At 38.8% G+C, this 15,570-nt stretch overlaps 1 protein-coding gene across 4 annotated transcripts in view; it reads right to left on the bottom strand.

Annotated features, from left to right (window-relative positions):
- Positions 1–8,026: 8,026 nt before the first annotated feature.
- LOC118177713 (cell surface glycoprotein CD200 receptor 1-A-like) overlaps positions 8,027–15,570 on the bottom strand; it is a 10,221-nt gene continuing 2,677 nt past the window's right edge. For 3 of the 4 annotated variants that reach the window (XM_035346068.1, XM_035346864.1, XM_035308669.1), the window contains 6 exons: positions 14,594–14,690; positions 13,444–13,752; positions 11,690–11,938; positions 10,741–10,842; positions 9,766–9,816; positions 8,027–8,479 (listed from right to left, as the gene is read on the bottom strand). In XM_035346068.1, coding sequence (XP_035201959.1) covers positions 8,448–8,479; positions 9,766–9,816; positions 10,741–10,842; positions 11,690–11,938; positions 13,444–13,752; positions 14,594–14,660 — 810 coding nt within the window. In that variant the 5' untranslated portion in view covers positions 14,661–14,690 and the 3' untranslated portion in view covers positions 8,027–8,447. Of the gene's footprint in view, positions 8,480–9,765; positions 9,817–10,740; positions 10,843–11,689; positions 11,939–13,443; positions 13,753–14,593; positions 14,739–15,570 lie in introns of all 4 variants that reach the window. The other variant, XM_035347647.1, reaches the window with a different exon arrangement.

The raw sequence follows: 15,570 nt of genomic DNA, 5'->3' as shown, positions 1-15,570 counted from the left end.
CTCCTATTCTGACCTCTTCTCAGAAACAATGCAGAAGTCCTGTTCGACTGAGGCATCACTGACAGTCAGCTAAAACAAGGAGTTTGTGTGCAGCAACTTAACACGCTGGTTAAAAAAAAAAAAAAAAAAAAAAAAAAAAAAAAAAAACAGTTTCAATAAAAAAACCTGACTCTGGCTGGAAGTGTACTGCACAACCCTAAACATGCAGGCATTGATTGCTCATCCTACCTCCTGCAGTGCATTCCATCCCACCCAGAAACACACAAGAGGAATGTTCATCCATGTGCAATATTTATTAGGCAGAGACAATGCACATTTCAAACAACAAAGTCCTTGGCATTTCCCTTTGTTGAACTTCATGTTGAACCCATTTTCCTAGCGTCTTGAGGTTCCCTGAATAACAGCACAAGCTTCTGGTTCATCAACCACTCTTGCCAGTGTCATATGAACTAGAAACTCGCTGAGAATGCACCAGCATTAATGGAGATGTTAAACAGCATCAGACCCAGTATTGACCTGTAGTACAGCACTAGGGACTGGCCTCCAGCCAGACATCATACTGCTGATCACAGCCTGTCTCGCCTGTCAGTTTCCAGTCCACCTCCCTGTTCACTTTTCTGGTAAGTTTGTCTATGAGGATGATATGAGGGACAGCTCAAAAGCCTTGCTAGAGTCAGGATAAACAGCATCCCATGTTCTCCCCTTACACGCCAAGCCATTCATCCCATCATAGAAAAATAACAAGTTGTTCAAATACAATTTCCCTTTTATAAACCCACACTGAGCACCCCCAGCCACCTTCTTGTCCTGAGTATGTTTGGAAATTTTTTCCAGGATTATTTGCTCCTTCCCAGGGGTCAATGTGAGGCTGACTGGTCTGTAGTTCCCTGGATCATCCTTTTTTCCCTTCTGGAAGGTAGGGGAAACATTTGCTTCATGCAGCTCAGGCCATGATCTTTCAGACAACCAAGAGCAGCCTCACGATGACACCAGCCAATTCCCACAGCACATGCACGTCTAGATAGTTTAACTGTTCCCCAACCCGACCACCCTCCACTGAGAGCCAGCCTTCCTTGCTGTATTTTCCCACTGATCTTAGGGACCTGGGATTCCTGAAGGCAAATCTTACTACAAAGAGCATTATTTGAGGGCTGTCTCTGAAGTTGTACCTTGGCATGGTAGTCCCTGCTAACAGAGGAGCTGGAGTGCTAAAAAGACATAGGCATTGCTACACAACATGAACACACTCAAGTCAAAAACACAGCACTGCTCTGACACACAGGGAAAGCCAGTGCACTTGGCTCCTGACTAACCATTGCACACGTGCTTGTGTGGGCACATGTGCTGGGGAAAGGGGATGGGTCTCTCCTCTATCTATACTGCCCTGAAAAAAGAATATCACATACCTCAAACAGCTTTTCAGAAAAACAACTCTTAAGTATACTGAATGCATCAGAAAAAAGACTGAAGTCATTTTAAAACCCACCATCTCTCTTTCCGCCTCCAATCTCCACCCATGTGTAAATGAGACCATGATATATCCAACATCATCAGATTAAAACTTTTATTTGTGAAGCAGAGGAAGGCATTTCTTTTGAAAAAGGGTGATTCTTCTGATTATTCATCAAACATTTTACTGGGATTCTGTTTCACCAGAGCATCCCTGTGCTGGCAAGGAACACACTATATCTGTCTCCCAGCCACCATCCCAAATGACAGGCTCAGGTGATACTGAAATACTTCAGGCTGTTGCATCAAGGTATGTATCTTATGGAGAACTATTCCTAGCAAAGGGCTCTAGCAGTATCTTCCTCTGCTGCTTATCCACCTGTTTGTCATTTTTGGAAGAAAATAGCTGAGGTTAATACTTGCTAAAAGGCATCCCAGCCCATGTCTTCCTTTCAAAAATAATGCAGAATAGAACTGAGAAGTAGAGACCTGGATGTACATGCCAGTTTCTGTCACCCATACCTTGGGAGAGAGAACTGCTGGCAAAGGCACCAATACATAGAGGGAGGATAAGTAATACTTCATCACACGAGGAAAAGCAGAAAAACTACCTCTTCGGGTAACTATTCTTCATCTGCCTCTGACCGTAATCTGGTGGACTAGCACAAATAACAGTCATGTTAATAAAATCTTTCTCACGGATGAACACAGAACAGTGAAGAACAAAACCACCTTCCACTGCCCATCCTGAACACAAACCAACATCCTCTGTCACAGGCAATCAGCTGTCCCTCTCTACTTTAGGTTGGGGCACAATAAAGCAGTTTCTACACAACACAATGTGGGAATGTTGTAGTGAATGAGATCCCAGACTTGACCTAATACTGAGTATTTCTTGAAGAGCTGTTTGGCAGTTGACAGCATTATCACCTGGAAAAGCAAAAAGATTGTCCTTCTGTAAATGAAGTGAGTTTTTATATTCGTGTTTTCCTTGATGCACTAAGATACAAAAGGTACGATCTACTTAGCAGACGATTTTGTAGCATTTAATCATGAGAAAGTATCTACAAAATATAAGCTCCTGATATAACATTACTGTAAACTCATGCAAACAAGGAACATCTGCAAGCAAGATGTTTTTGCATTGAAAGCCTGGTTTCTTTTTCAAAGAAAAGACAGGGGGATGGGAAGTTCTGCTTGGAGGAGTACAGCAGTTAAGAGACTTGGAAAGATTTTGCAGAAATTTCCTGTTTGTGAGACAAGGAACAAGATACAGAGGTTTGGCTACACCCTCTGCACCTGTGAGTCAAATTACCCACCAGACTCCCAGGAAAACTGCTCATCCTTTTCAAGACCTTTGTCACCAAAGATACTGACTTTAGCTGGTGACACTCAGGTCAGATATCCCAGTAGATCCTGATGAAAGGAATAATCTATTGCATTACTTCTCATGCGGCAAGAGAAAATGAATAATCTCTGGCTGTTTCAAAATTCTTACCGAGCATGCAGCTTAAATATCATCAGGATATTGGAGCTAAAATCAGTGCTATAATACAGAGAATAACACAAGTTTTCACAGAAAAATAAAAGACCAAGAATGAGGAGTCAGAGCAAAGTCAGACTGGCTCTAGTCTGAAGCAGGAACTCCAAGAAGCTTCTCTGGGTACTGTGTTTTACTCTGTGCGGGTGGATTTGATATCATCACCAAAACAACCAGAAAATACATGGGAAACCAAGCAGCAGACATAGTAATAGCTTGATAATGACGAGAGAGAATCTGGAGGAAGTGGAGCAAAAATCGTCCTTACACTGTTTGTTTCTACTGTTATTGGGGAAAAGCTTCATGTTTGCAAATGCTCAAGAAGTCTGTGATTTTTAATACCATTTGCTTCTTTCTCTGAAAATATTATTGCTTATTAATCAAGTAAATTGCATTTCTTTTCTGTGATGGAGCTAGGACCACAATTTCTTTTTCTGTGATGGAGCTAGGACCACAAGCGTTTTCAACAATGTAAGCATCAGACACAGGTATAGTCCTATTCAAAAAAAAATTATTTAAAAAAAAAAAAAAAATGACATTGTATCAGAGGTGCTTTGTTCTATGTCTGAACTAAGTAAAATCACTGATAAATGAGTTTGGCTGAAAAGCCTCAATGATAAATGCCTGCTTAGTTTCTCTGAGTTTTCATGGATCCCTGATGCTGTGATTGAGTGGTACAAAGCCATATGGAAACTATGGAGTCAAAAAAAATAATTTGCCTAATAAAATTATGTATATTACACATTTGGATTTGGTATGTAAGCTTGGATTTATAGGCATTGAAGCACAACAGTGGTTTGCAATAAAGAGAGAGATTAATTTCCTATTATGTATTGGCCAAAAAAAAAAAAAAAATCAAGGAGACCTGCATTAAGTATGTCTACCAGTTCAGTGAAATGCACTAGTAAATACCAAAGTAAATCACAGTTTGAAACATACTGTTTTTAACAAATAAATTTATTTATTTATTTTTAATTCACTGAGAGGAACTAGGACCTACTAAAGCAACTGAACAGAGAATGCAATTGCCTTTGATGCTAAAATGGAAGAAAGAGAATTGGATGGTAAAAATCATTGGAGAAGATTAAAATCAATAAACTGAGAAAAATAGAGCATCAGAGCACTGTTGAGACAACTCTCAGGAAATAAAGAGAAATGTGGGTAATTGCTTAAAGAAACAACATTAAGAGCACAAACACAAATTGCTCCAGGACTATTTAGGACAGAGAGTTGATAGAAAATGTAATAGATGTCACACATGGATAAATAATGATCTCTCCACTGACCTCCAGCTCATGAAAGATGCATACAGATTGCGGACACCACGCCAAATAGCTGAAGACAAGTTCACAATATATATATATATATTTAAAAAAAAAAAAAAAAAAAAAAAAAAAAACAGCAAAACAGTATTCCACAGGAGTTACAGTAATTAGGATATCCAAGCAAAGTAGTATTTTCTCATCATAGAAGAAAGGCTATGATAAATAATACCAAAAAAAAAAAAAAAAAAAAGACCAAAAAATACAACTATAAGAAAAAACAATATTGAAACAGCTTTTCACTGAACTGACAAATACCTTTAGGATATTTACCACATTTCCAAAATCTGCCAGAAAATTATTTATCTTCTTCATTTCAGTCCTGATGTTGAAAATTGGGTTTTAAAACAAATCTTAATCTGAGGTTGCATTCCAATTTATGAAGTTCTAAACTCAACATTTTGTCAGCTATTGTTTTTTTCCACATTCAGTGAAAAGAATGAGAATAAAAAAATGCACCTTGCATTCAATTTTGTTGGCACTTTCTCTGGAAGCACAGTTTCTAAAGTACAACTGCCACTTGCTCATCTGCAGGTTACACCCCATAAGGGACTCATTTTGCTGCTATAAAAATCATATCCTCACACTCCCAACCATATTTTTTTGTCAGAAAGTGCTAACAGCTCATCCCAATGCCCATCTCCTTTTAGAAGCTCTCTCATAATAATTATTCCAAAAAGTCAGCATTTCTCTAGCCATTTTCACAATTAGAATACATGGAAATTTACAATCTAAAACACTCACCTTGCTTAAATTTGCTTTTCATGCAGATAAAATATATTTTAAAATACCAAAAGTATGCACATAATGAAGAAAAAAAAACATGGTTAATGTAATCATAAAAGAATTCTTAAGCTGATTACTTTCCACACCAAATTCCTTCAAGAGTCAAAATACACAATTTGGACTCTTTGGTTGACATCAGTATGACTTCCTCATTACAAAACCTGAGAGAAGAGCTTCCCATATGACAAAACCTGTCTTTCACCAGTCATGGTCAGAAGTTAAGGTACCCAGTGACAGCCAGAGTGAATAGAAAAAGCAACCAGTCACAGTATAAAGTACCGAGCTGCAACAACCCAATATCATGCTTATTCTCCTTTAGACCTTAGCTGTCTTGACCTCCTCTGTCAACCCTTCCTCCAGCCTCCTGTTTTCCTCTTGCTGCTTCCATGCAAATTTGCTCACCTCACAGACCTGTGTCTCTTCTCCAAAGCACCAAGTGCTTCTTTCCTGAGCATACTCAAAGGCCCATGGCTTGGCTCATCCCATCTTCCTCCTTTCAAAGATGATTCCCTTAGAAGTGCTGACAGGTCCACTAGAACAGTTATTACCCATTGACAACTTGGACAGTCGTACATAGTATGTAGTAGTACACACTCCTGTGGTCAAAAAGCTCCTGTGAATTTCATATAGCTACAAAGAAGTGAACTCTGTATCCGAAACTGCCTACTACTTGCGCCACAACTGCAATGCATACAAAAGATAAGCAGAAAATTAAGTGAGATTGGTCCAATTATTATGTTCTGCCTAAAAGCCCCATTCATGTCCCAGCCTTTCTTACAATCACCCTCACCAGTCACATTATTCTCTTTGACCTAATATGTTTTATTAATCTTACACAACAAGCTTGAAAAACATGAGGGCCAATTTTATTTCAGAAGGAAGATACAACAGTTAGGCAGCTGAGGCCTTTTAATGCCTGCCACATGTGGCTTTGGCTGAGCTGTGGGTTGGTAACAAGCTTTTTGTTGGCAGGGAGTGGGTGATGATCACACCCTGACCAGGCCACCATGCTGTAAGTTAATTTTCTGAGAGGCTGCAGCTGAAGTGGCTCTTGGGCCATCCCAGAAATAAGAAATAAGGTTAACCATCATCAGCATGGCTGTTTAGAGCTCTAGAACTGCCAAGAGAATCAATTTCACTGCATACCTGTGGCACAAAAGGACCTATCTCATTGCCAGAGCACTGTGTGTTAGCATATCCAGAACAAAGTCTCCTCAGAATTTCTGGGTCAGTGGAAATGTTGACATGTTGCAGGTGACTGGCCCAATTCCACCAAATATAATTTAAAAGGGAAAATAAAATCACAAACATGGAAACCATGCTTCTCTGCCATGGGTAATTATTACAATGGAGCTTCTCTGGAGGGCTTCCCCCACACAATCACCTCCCTGAAGTTTTATTTCCTATGTCTACTTTAGCTCTTACTGTTCAACATTTCTCACTGTGCAAAGGAATCATGAGAAGTTCTTGCTTTAGACCCTTAAAATCACAACACATGTTCACCATGTTTATCAAAACCAGATTGCTCCATAGCCTAACTCTCCTCAGCTTGACAGCTGCTGTATCATCCTGATGTCTGGCTGCAATGGTCCAGCTTCTGAATAAGACAGACTCAAATTGCAGCAGCTGTAGGAACCCTGGATTAGACCCAGCTGGGCTGTTCCCTAAGAGACATGAGATCTTTCCCCTATTTCAGAGGCTTTCAGACACAACTGACTCCTTGACAGTACCCTGGCTGTGAAAGGTCCAGGTTGATAGGAAGAACATAAAAGGATGTTGGATTGTGCTCGTTATGCACTGCCAACTACAGGCCAGCAGAACCAGGAAACCACGTCCTTACACTCAGCTGTGAATTTCACTCGAGCTACTGGACACTTTTCCTAACTAGAATCACTGAAGACCTGTTTTCACTAATTTCAAGCTAGCTGTCATGTATTTCTCCCAGAGGCTGTATACATGGAAAGGTACATCTCCTTCCCAGCAGATGATATGAAGAAGCTGTACACAGCTCTGTGGCAGTAACCCACCACTGACATTTAGCACCACAAGAATGGCTACACTGAGTTACACAACAGGGATGAATGGGCTACCTTCTGTAGGCACTTGTCATAAGCCAGGGAGTTGCTCATCATGCTCTTCTGATGCGACTGAAAGGAAAGCCTGGAGCAGTGTCAGTAGGTGCTCATCCTTCTCTATTTAGAGCTGATAAAGTGAAATGCAACTGAAAGGCACTGAGGGATCTTCATGCCTACGTCATACTTAGTGCTATATTAGTGCCTGGAAAAGGTTTCACAAGCCTGACTTATGAAAACTGAAATTATCAAGCAATCTGTGGTTTTCTTCAGCTTGGGGACAGGGAGATAAGAAGAAATACATGGTTTGATTAGTTGTTGGTGTTTTTTTAAACATGCACACCATCTGCATTTTTTACAAATTAACACTGCTCTTCTCTTTAAAACCAGGGTGTGATGTGGTCAGTAAAGAGTTACCCAAATAGCCCCAGAAATCATTTGAGATAAATATTTGCATATTTATATTTTTACTTCTAAATTAATCTTAGAAAATTGTTCATTGCTATTTCTCATTTTCATATCAAGTACAAATTCAAATTTGCTTTTTTTTTCTGTCATTATCAATGCAAATAGAAAGTTTAATTGAAAAAGAAATACAGTAAAGGAAAAAAAAAAAAAAAAGAAAGAAAGAAATAGTAGATATTTATCTGTAACATGTAACTACCTATCTAGAAAAAAGTCTTATTTTTTCATTTCTGCTGGATAGGTCTTCCTGGCCTTTTCAGGGTCCCTTGTGTCACTTTCTGGTTTCCAGCACTGAATTGCAAAGAGAATCCAGTCACTAAATTGGACTACACAGAAGTGCTACATTTTCACCAGCAGTCTCTTACTCAGTCACAAAAATATGTCAATTATTGATTTGAGAGAAAACAACACATGCCTCAGAGTCCATCTTCCAAAAAAAAAAAAAAAAATCAAATGTGTGTTTTTCCAGCTCGGTCTTTAGAAGTTGCAAATATTTTGAGAGTTGTTCTGATATTTACAGGGAGAGAGGAATCATTTACTAAAGCAGGTTGCTCCCTTGACTGTTTTCAGGTCAGGAAGGACAAAGGCTTTTCTAGGACAGCATTGAGTATGTGACTACTTTGCTAGCCTGCTGTGCATGAGATCTGAGATTTGTTAGTTCAAGGACAAGTGCAAGCAACTGTACCATTAGTAGCTGAGCTGGTATTAGACTACTTATGCCTACATTGTTAATAGTTCATAAATTTATTTCCTGCTGCATAATTCTGATAGATATCTTCTTCTAAGACATGAGGGTTGACTTCAGGTGTGTTTTTATGTGGTGGTGTGGACCTGAAGTTCTCGGTCTGCAATATAAAGAAAAATATGTATCATTATATTATGTTGTAGAATTTTGTAGAGCCATCATATCTACAGAGGCCAATCAAAAAAAGCAAGCCCAAAAGAGAAGTAGCAGACAGCAGTAGTTTTGCAAAGGAAACTTGAAGCAAAGGAGTAGGGTGCATAGGGTGAAACCTGAACCGTCAGAGGGAAACAAGTGCATTCACAAAGTCTAAATAAGACAACCTTCTGAACCTCTTTTTCTTAATGAGATTGGAAACAAATTTTGAGAAGTCAGTATTTTCAGCAAAATAGATCACAACGAACAATGCTAACTTCTCTGAGAAAATAAAACAAAACAAAACAAACAAACAAACAAAAAAAAAGGTCAGGAGACAGGCATTCCAATGTAGGCACCTAAAATTACTGGAAGCTTTTGAGTTTGATCTCAGCAGCTCCCACTCCTGTCAGTCAAATTCTGCTGAACACCATAGAAGAGCATATCAGGAAATTAATCATTCTGGCTTCAGAGCACTGTTTGACTAGTTTGCAACAAACAAGGCACACAGCCATTAATTTCACCGTGAGCAGAAAACAAAATATGGAATAATTGCTCTTTCAGTGCATTAAATGAGGCAGAAGCCCTGAGGAAAGAGAAGCATATTATCATGCTGTTAAATATGTATCAGGACACCCTGGAATTAGAGAGGAAAGTGGCAAAATTTAGCAGTGTTGTTTCCTAGCTCCTGAATGTCTGAACTGCAACTTAAAATATAAAAGTTTCATAGCTGTTTGTGTTGCTAAAATAGCTAATAGAGCATAAGGAACTGCACCCTTTTCCCTCCATGTAAATGCCCGCCTGTTTTCATCACATCTTTAATCATGCAGATTTCTGTCATCAGGGGCAATACACATTCTTAAGGAAAAGATCAGAGTTAAGATTACTCTGTGAAGCAGACTTGTGAACAGATTAACATTGGGAAGATCTAAAATTCAGTTTAAACCTTGGCATTGCAAATTTAATTTATAGTATTCTTGGGCAGGAAATGCACTACTCTATTCTCCATCTAATGCTCATGCAATTACTCAGATATTCTGAGTAATGAAGTTAGGACCATCCAAATAATAAATACCCTTCCAGACACACAGTTCCTTGTTCCCCTTCTCCAAGCACAAACAGAGATAAACAGAAGTTTTTTTCAGAGCAGTCACATGTTGCAATGAAATTAAATGTTTTAGTGAAGAAAACAACAAACAAAAACAATTAAAGAATCACTAAAGCACACACACACACACACAAATAAAAGCCCACTTACCACAGTCAGTACTGGTGGCCCATGTGCCAATTTACGTAAGCAGAAAGCTGGAAGTAGGAAATCAAAATGGTTTGATGGGACATGGTGCAAAGTTGTTATGTGCTGCCCTCAACAGCCGAAGGACTATCTTTTAAATAGTTGCTCTCATTGGTTAAGTTCTCACCTCTTATGCCCTACTCCTGAATACACTATTTTTTTATTTTCCCCTTCACTGAAAGTTCTGGTCTCCCTGGGGGATATGATTGAACTGACTCAGGTGTACTTTTCTGAGGGGGCATGATGGCCTAAGGACCTCTCTTCTTTCCATTTTAAGACTTCACTCAGGCTTCTACTCCATCCATACCCCATCACAGCCATCTTACTTAACTCCAAGAGTGGGAGAGCATTGAGTCAACTGAGCTGACTCAATGACCAGTATGAGCTGACTCAATGCCCATGAAATCTACACAGCCTGAAAAACTATGATTGTACCAGTGGGATGCATGTACGTTTGACCTATTCTTACATTTGCTTAAGGGAAAGCTTATGACTGCTGATGGAAACAGGATATGAAGTGGGGGAAGGATTGTTTGTGACTAGTCATTAGACTAGTGTCTAGACTAGTCCGTGAACACTTCTTTCTTATATACTGAACTTTTATGTTGGTAAATGCAGAATGATCATTCTAAATACTAAAAACTCGAGACCTTCTCTACTCTCAGCAATTATTGTTTTCTTCCTGGGTGACTCTCTGCTGTATACATAATACATTGATAGTGTAACAACAATGGCTCTTACAAAAATCTGAGCTTGTTTTAAAATTCTGTCTCCTCATTTGTTAAGACTTTTTCAAAGGGTCAATGCATCCCCTGTGGACATTTTCCTCAGTCCTTTCCTCCCAGCCCACTCTCAACAATAACGTACATGTCATGGAACCTGCAAGTAGTCAGACATGGAATGGTAAAATATTTCAGACTCATTAAATGACTTACCTTTGCATGTGAAAATTAAGTATAAAAGCACACCAACACCAATGATAGCAGCAACACTTGCAGGCAGTCCCACCAGGAGATAATGAAGCCTGGAGGAAGAGTCTGAGAGATGAGAAAAGAAAGCTGATTACAGAGCTAGATGTCAGTATCCACTGACTATATGATATTGGCAAGTACCTTAACCAGAAAGGAGACCTAATGCTCTACCCCCGCAGCACCAATGAGCTGTGAGAGATAGATGAGATGTTTATACACCAACCAGGAATAGGAACTACTTTACACGTCCAGTTGTGTGTAGACAGAACTAACAGAATCAACAGAACTAACTAGACAACCCTGCAGAATGCTGTAATTAACAGCTGGTCTATCTTGATTTCTGTCTTTCGTGCCTCTGCTGAGATATTTTGGTGATATGAACACTTATTTAGATGTTCATACAAATTTTACTGTCAGAAACTTAGATCAGATCCAGCACAGACATCTGCAAAGCTGAATTTTACCCTTTTCTACCTTTGGCCCTGGGAAAGACTGATCTAGAGTCACACACAGACAGTCTCCAAGGAAGTTTTCCAGTGGGGAGGTGGACAAAATTCAGCTCTGGGGAGTTAAAAGTTTCACATAAAAAATTAGTGAACTGCATCACAGTTGCTGTGGAGAGCAACTTTTCTATCATTACTGATTAAAAAGAGTCACTGAAACAGAAGGAGGAACTCTTGCAAAATAAATAGGGATAAAGTAAGTTCACACTGGAAGCTTCCCCATATCACGCCATCAATTAGTTTCAGTTGATTAAATTATTAATTTCTCTATCAATATGTACAAGAACTTTGGCTTTTCACCCCACTAAACAATCTGCCAAACCCTGGGATCCAGCTGGAACAGCTACATAGAAAAACACAAAGAATCACAAGAGCATGATGATGAGCAATTACAGAATGATGTTATTTACATGACAGATCTAGGGAGAGATTCTGGTTCATAGCTGGGTGGGTAACCAGGCAGGTAACAGTGGTGTGCGTGCTGTTGACCCGGCCAATGTAGCTGACTATGGTCACTGTTCCATTGCTGTGTTTGAATTCTTCCTCAGAGCTGTTATTACTTGCAGGGATCCAGGAGATTTTGGCAGCTGGCTTTCCAGCAGCAGCTTGGCAGACAGCCACTCTGCTCTTGTCAGAGGTCAGAGTCACTGTAGGAGGGACTACAGAAGAAGAAAAAAGACCACAATTGTTATTTCTAGTTCAGGGTAAAGTCTCCAACTGAGAATCAGAAGAATCAGTGGTATTTTTTAGTTTACATGGCCAAACCAAGACATTTTAAAATAATTTGGAATATTAGCACCAGTTATCTTTAGGGAAAAAAATACATCAAAGTCCAAGGTAAATAAATATATCTAAAATATGCTAGCTGCATTTAGAAGTATTGTTTCCTCATGTTTTCCAGAAGATGACTATAGATGTAACAGGAGAAGATGGGCTGATGGACAGAGCTGGATTAAATATAGATTTATAAGTATAGCAGTACATACTGGGGAAAAAAAAAAAAATGAAAAAAAAAAAGAGAGAAAAAAAAAAAAAGAAAAAAAAATACCAGCTTACTGAAGCTATAGCTAAAACATTTAGGAAAGAAGATTATATAGAGCTACAGAATGGCTTGGAAGGGACCTTAAAGACCACCCAGCTCCAACCCCCTGCCATGGGTAGGAACACTTCCCACTAGATCAGGTTGCCCAAAGCCCTATCCAACCTGACCTCAAAAACCTTCAAGGATGGGGCATCCACAGCTTCTCTGGGCAACCTGTTCCAGTGCCTCACCACCCTCTGAGTGAAGAATTTCTGCCTTATATCTAATCTAAGTTAGAATCTAGAATTAGATATATATGTAGAATCGAGAATTTGACAGTCGGGAAAGAAAGGAATTGGACAAGAACTATTCTGTCTAAAGCCCAACAATTCATATTCTATATTTGACAAAACAACTAAAAATTGACTAATATAACCAGAATACAAAATTCTCTCACAGTAAAATGTTTCTTGAAATTTAAAGAAACCTAGAGAAAATTTACCAGTCCGAGAAAGATTATCTGATATATTGGTTATGTTTCCTAACACACATTTGTTCCTGCCTAGGTTGAAAATAGCCTAGTTTCATTTTTATTTTAGTGATGCAGCCTTACAGACAATTTTCAGTGTTTCTGTAAGAGTGAAATATTTCCAAATAATGTCTTGAAACTCTCACTTCTTTCCTACTTGGCTCTTACCCACACAAAATACACATTGTGTACATTGTGAATTTTGGTTCAGCATCCTCCGGCTCAGTTTGAAGTGCCAATATTTATTTAATATCTTCTATTTGCATTAACTTAAGCAAGACTGTGTACTCCTGGTTGTGGGAACATTCACACAACATTGAAATCCTGTATTATGCCCAAAGAACTACCTCAGAAACTACCCAGAGTGTTGCATTTGGTACGTCTTTGCCTGTTCATGAGTGAGAAGGGAAAAATATATATATATCCTTAAAACAGCCCAGTCCTGTTCTATAACTCTGCATGCCTCCTTCCCTTCTCCAAACAGCCACTCCAACTGAATCAAGTTACTACTTTGTTTTTGATCTCAGCATACAACCATTTGGTCTTTTAACACCAAATCAAATCATTTTTATCTCCATCCAACAACTACAAAAAAAACACTAGGTGTGTCTTACCTATCACAGACAGAGAAGAGGAAAAATGAAAATTCCCCATATCGCTGGCAATTTCACAGGTGTAATTTCCCTCATCACTCAGGTCCACAGGGTAAATACGAAGAGCAGGGTCCCTGTCAGGTGAATATTTCCACATCATCCTCTCACTGCAGTTTAACTTTCTTGTCTTGTTGAGATCATTTCTATAGGCCAAAGAGCAGGAAGTGTTGGATTTTATCTCCCATGTCACCATCATCAAATACAGTTTGGAGATGGAAGCACAAGTCAACACAGCCTCATGGCCAGCCTCCACATTCACAATGTTATAAGCTACATAAGAAGAAAACAAAAACAAAAACAAAAGAGAGAAAAAAGGAAAAAAAAAAAAAAAAAAAGGAAAAAAAATTTTAAAGTTAAAAATGATGTCACAGCCTTCATCAAAGCATAGGTGCAGCTTGGCAGCCTTGAGGACATATTGCTTGCTCTGTGCAGCCGCATATAAGTCATATTCAATTTCCAGGTCCTGCTTCCTGCTGTCGCTGACTTTGAAGTCTGAAAATGCAGTGGAAAAGGTGTCTTTGTGGATACTGTGCAGGTACATGATATATACTGATGAGCTGCAAGTCCTTCATTTTTTTTGGTCAGCAGTTTCCTATTGCTTTAATATGGACTTTGAAAACCCATTGGGGAGGCCAGGATTCACCCTTATGGGAAAGAAAAGTTTAGTTGTTTTTTGTTTTTTTGTTCGTCTTAGAAAAAGTAGATTGTGTTATTGAATTAGGTACCTTAGTTAAAATCTAAGTAAAACCTGGGAGATGACTACACCTGTAACAATTGTAAAACACTTGGCACAGTAGTTCTTCGCTCATATGTAACATGGGGCATATATAAATGCTTTTTCTGCCAGAAACCATAGATGTCCTGATGATCCCAGCTGAACAGAAGATGCATCTTCAGATGATTTGTGTTTTGGATCCCTATCAGGTATATTACCCTGTGCCACTCTGGGAAGCACAAGATTATTTTGCCAGCTGAGGTGACATCACTCTTCATGCTCACATTAAAAAATAAGCAAATTCCTCTGGGGAACTCTGAAATGTCAGCATATGTGCAAGTTGGTCATACAGAGTACCACACAGTGCTGACTGTAGCTTGGACCTTTCTCACTTACCTGACCCTTCAACCAGGCTGATAATCAAGAAAAGGAGTGCAGCCAGAACTGACCACGTCTGAGCCATCTTTAGCAAAATGAATCAGCACTGCAGAAACTGAAGGCAAAGGAAATGACAGGTAGTCACAAATTGTCACGGAAATACCTTCAAAGATAACAAAAAGTAAAACCTTTGTTTCCTTTGAAAACAGAAGTTCTAAAAAAGACCCCATGTCAAGTATTATTCTTATGCTGGAGGGAGAAAGTAAAAAGGGCTTCAAAAACAAACAAACAAGACTTCTATTTACAAACAAATTTAAGAGAGGGGAAAAGGAAAAGGAAAGAAATAAAGAAAGAGAGAGAGAAAGAAAGAAAGAAAGAGAGAGAGAAAGAAAGAAAGAGAGAAAGGATCTCTGACACCCTTTTCCAGTCATCTCTAGCTGCTCATTATTCATGGCCAGTCCAACTAGCTAGCACAAGGATGACTACAAATCTCTTACTGCTGCTTTGTAGACTTGCCTGCAGAAGATTTTAAAAACTTTTGCCGTAGAAAACATGCGTGTATTACAACTCCTTTTGAAAAATCAAGGTAACAGCATGTATAAGAAAGTTCAGGATCTAGATTCAACTATTTGAAGGAAGTAACCTAAAGAAATGTCTCATAATCCTTGCCCTGCTTTTAATTTCTCAAAGGGTCACTCCACTTCTTCAGTAAAACTAAAAAGGCAACTGTCTTCTTGCAAGAAGAGATCAAAAATGTGAGTTTGTTTCCTGCTTTCTTAGATACCGTGAACTGAAGAAGCATTTAGTAACTTACATTGTTCCCTAGCTATGTATGCTTTTTAACAAACTGTATCTTACAAATTGCTAGCTCCTTTTTGGCAAAAGGGGAAGCTGCTTATCGGTAAGATTGAGATGGTGCTTTCATCCAAATCCATAGTTTGCCAGTTCACAGAAAAAAAAAAAAAAAAAAAAAAAAAAAAAAAAAAAAAAAAAAA

The sequence above is a fragment of the Oxyura jamaicensis genome, chromosome 1 (assembly GCF_011077185.1).
Source record: "Oxyura jamaicensis isolate SHBP4307 breed ruddy duck chromosome 1, BPBGC_Ojam_1.0, whole genome shotgun sequence".
In the NCBI taxonomy this organism is placed as follows: Eukaryota; Metazoa; Chordata; class Aves; order Anseriformes; family Anatidae; genus Oxyura; species Oxyura jamaicensis.
The sequence above is the reverse complement of the archived record's forward strand: the minus strand, read 5'-3'. Positions and strand labels throughout refer to the sequence as shown.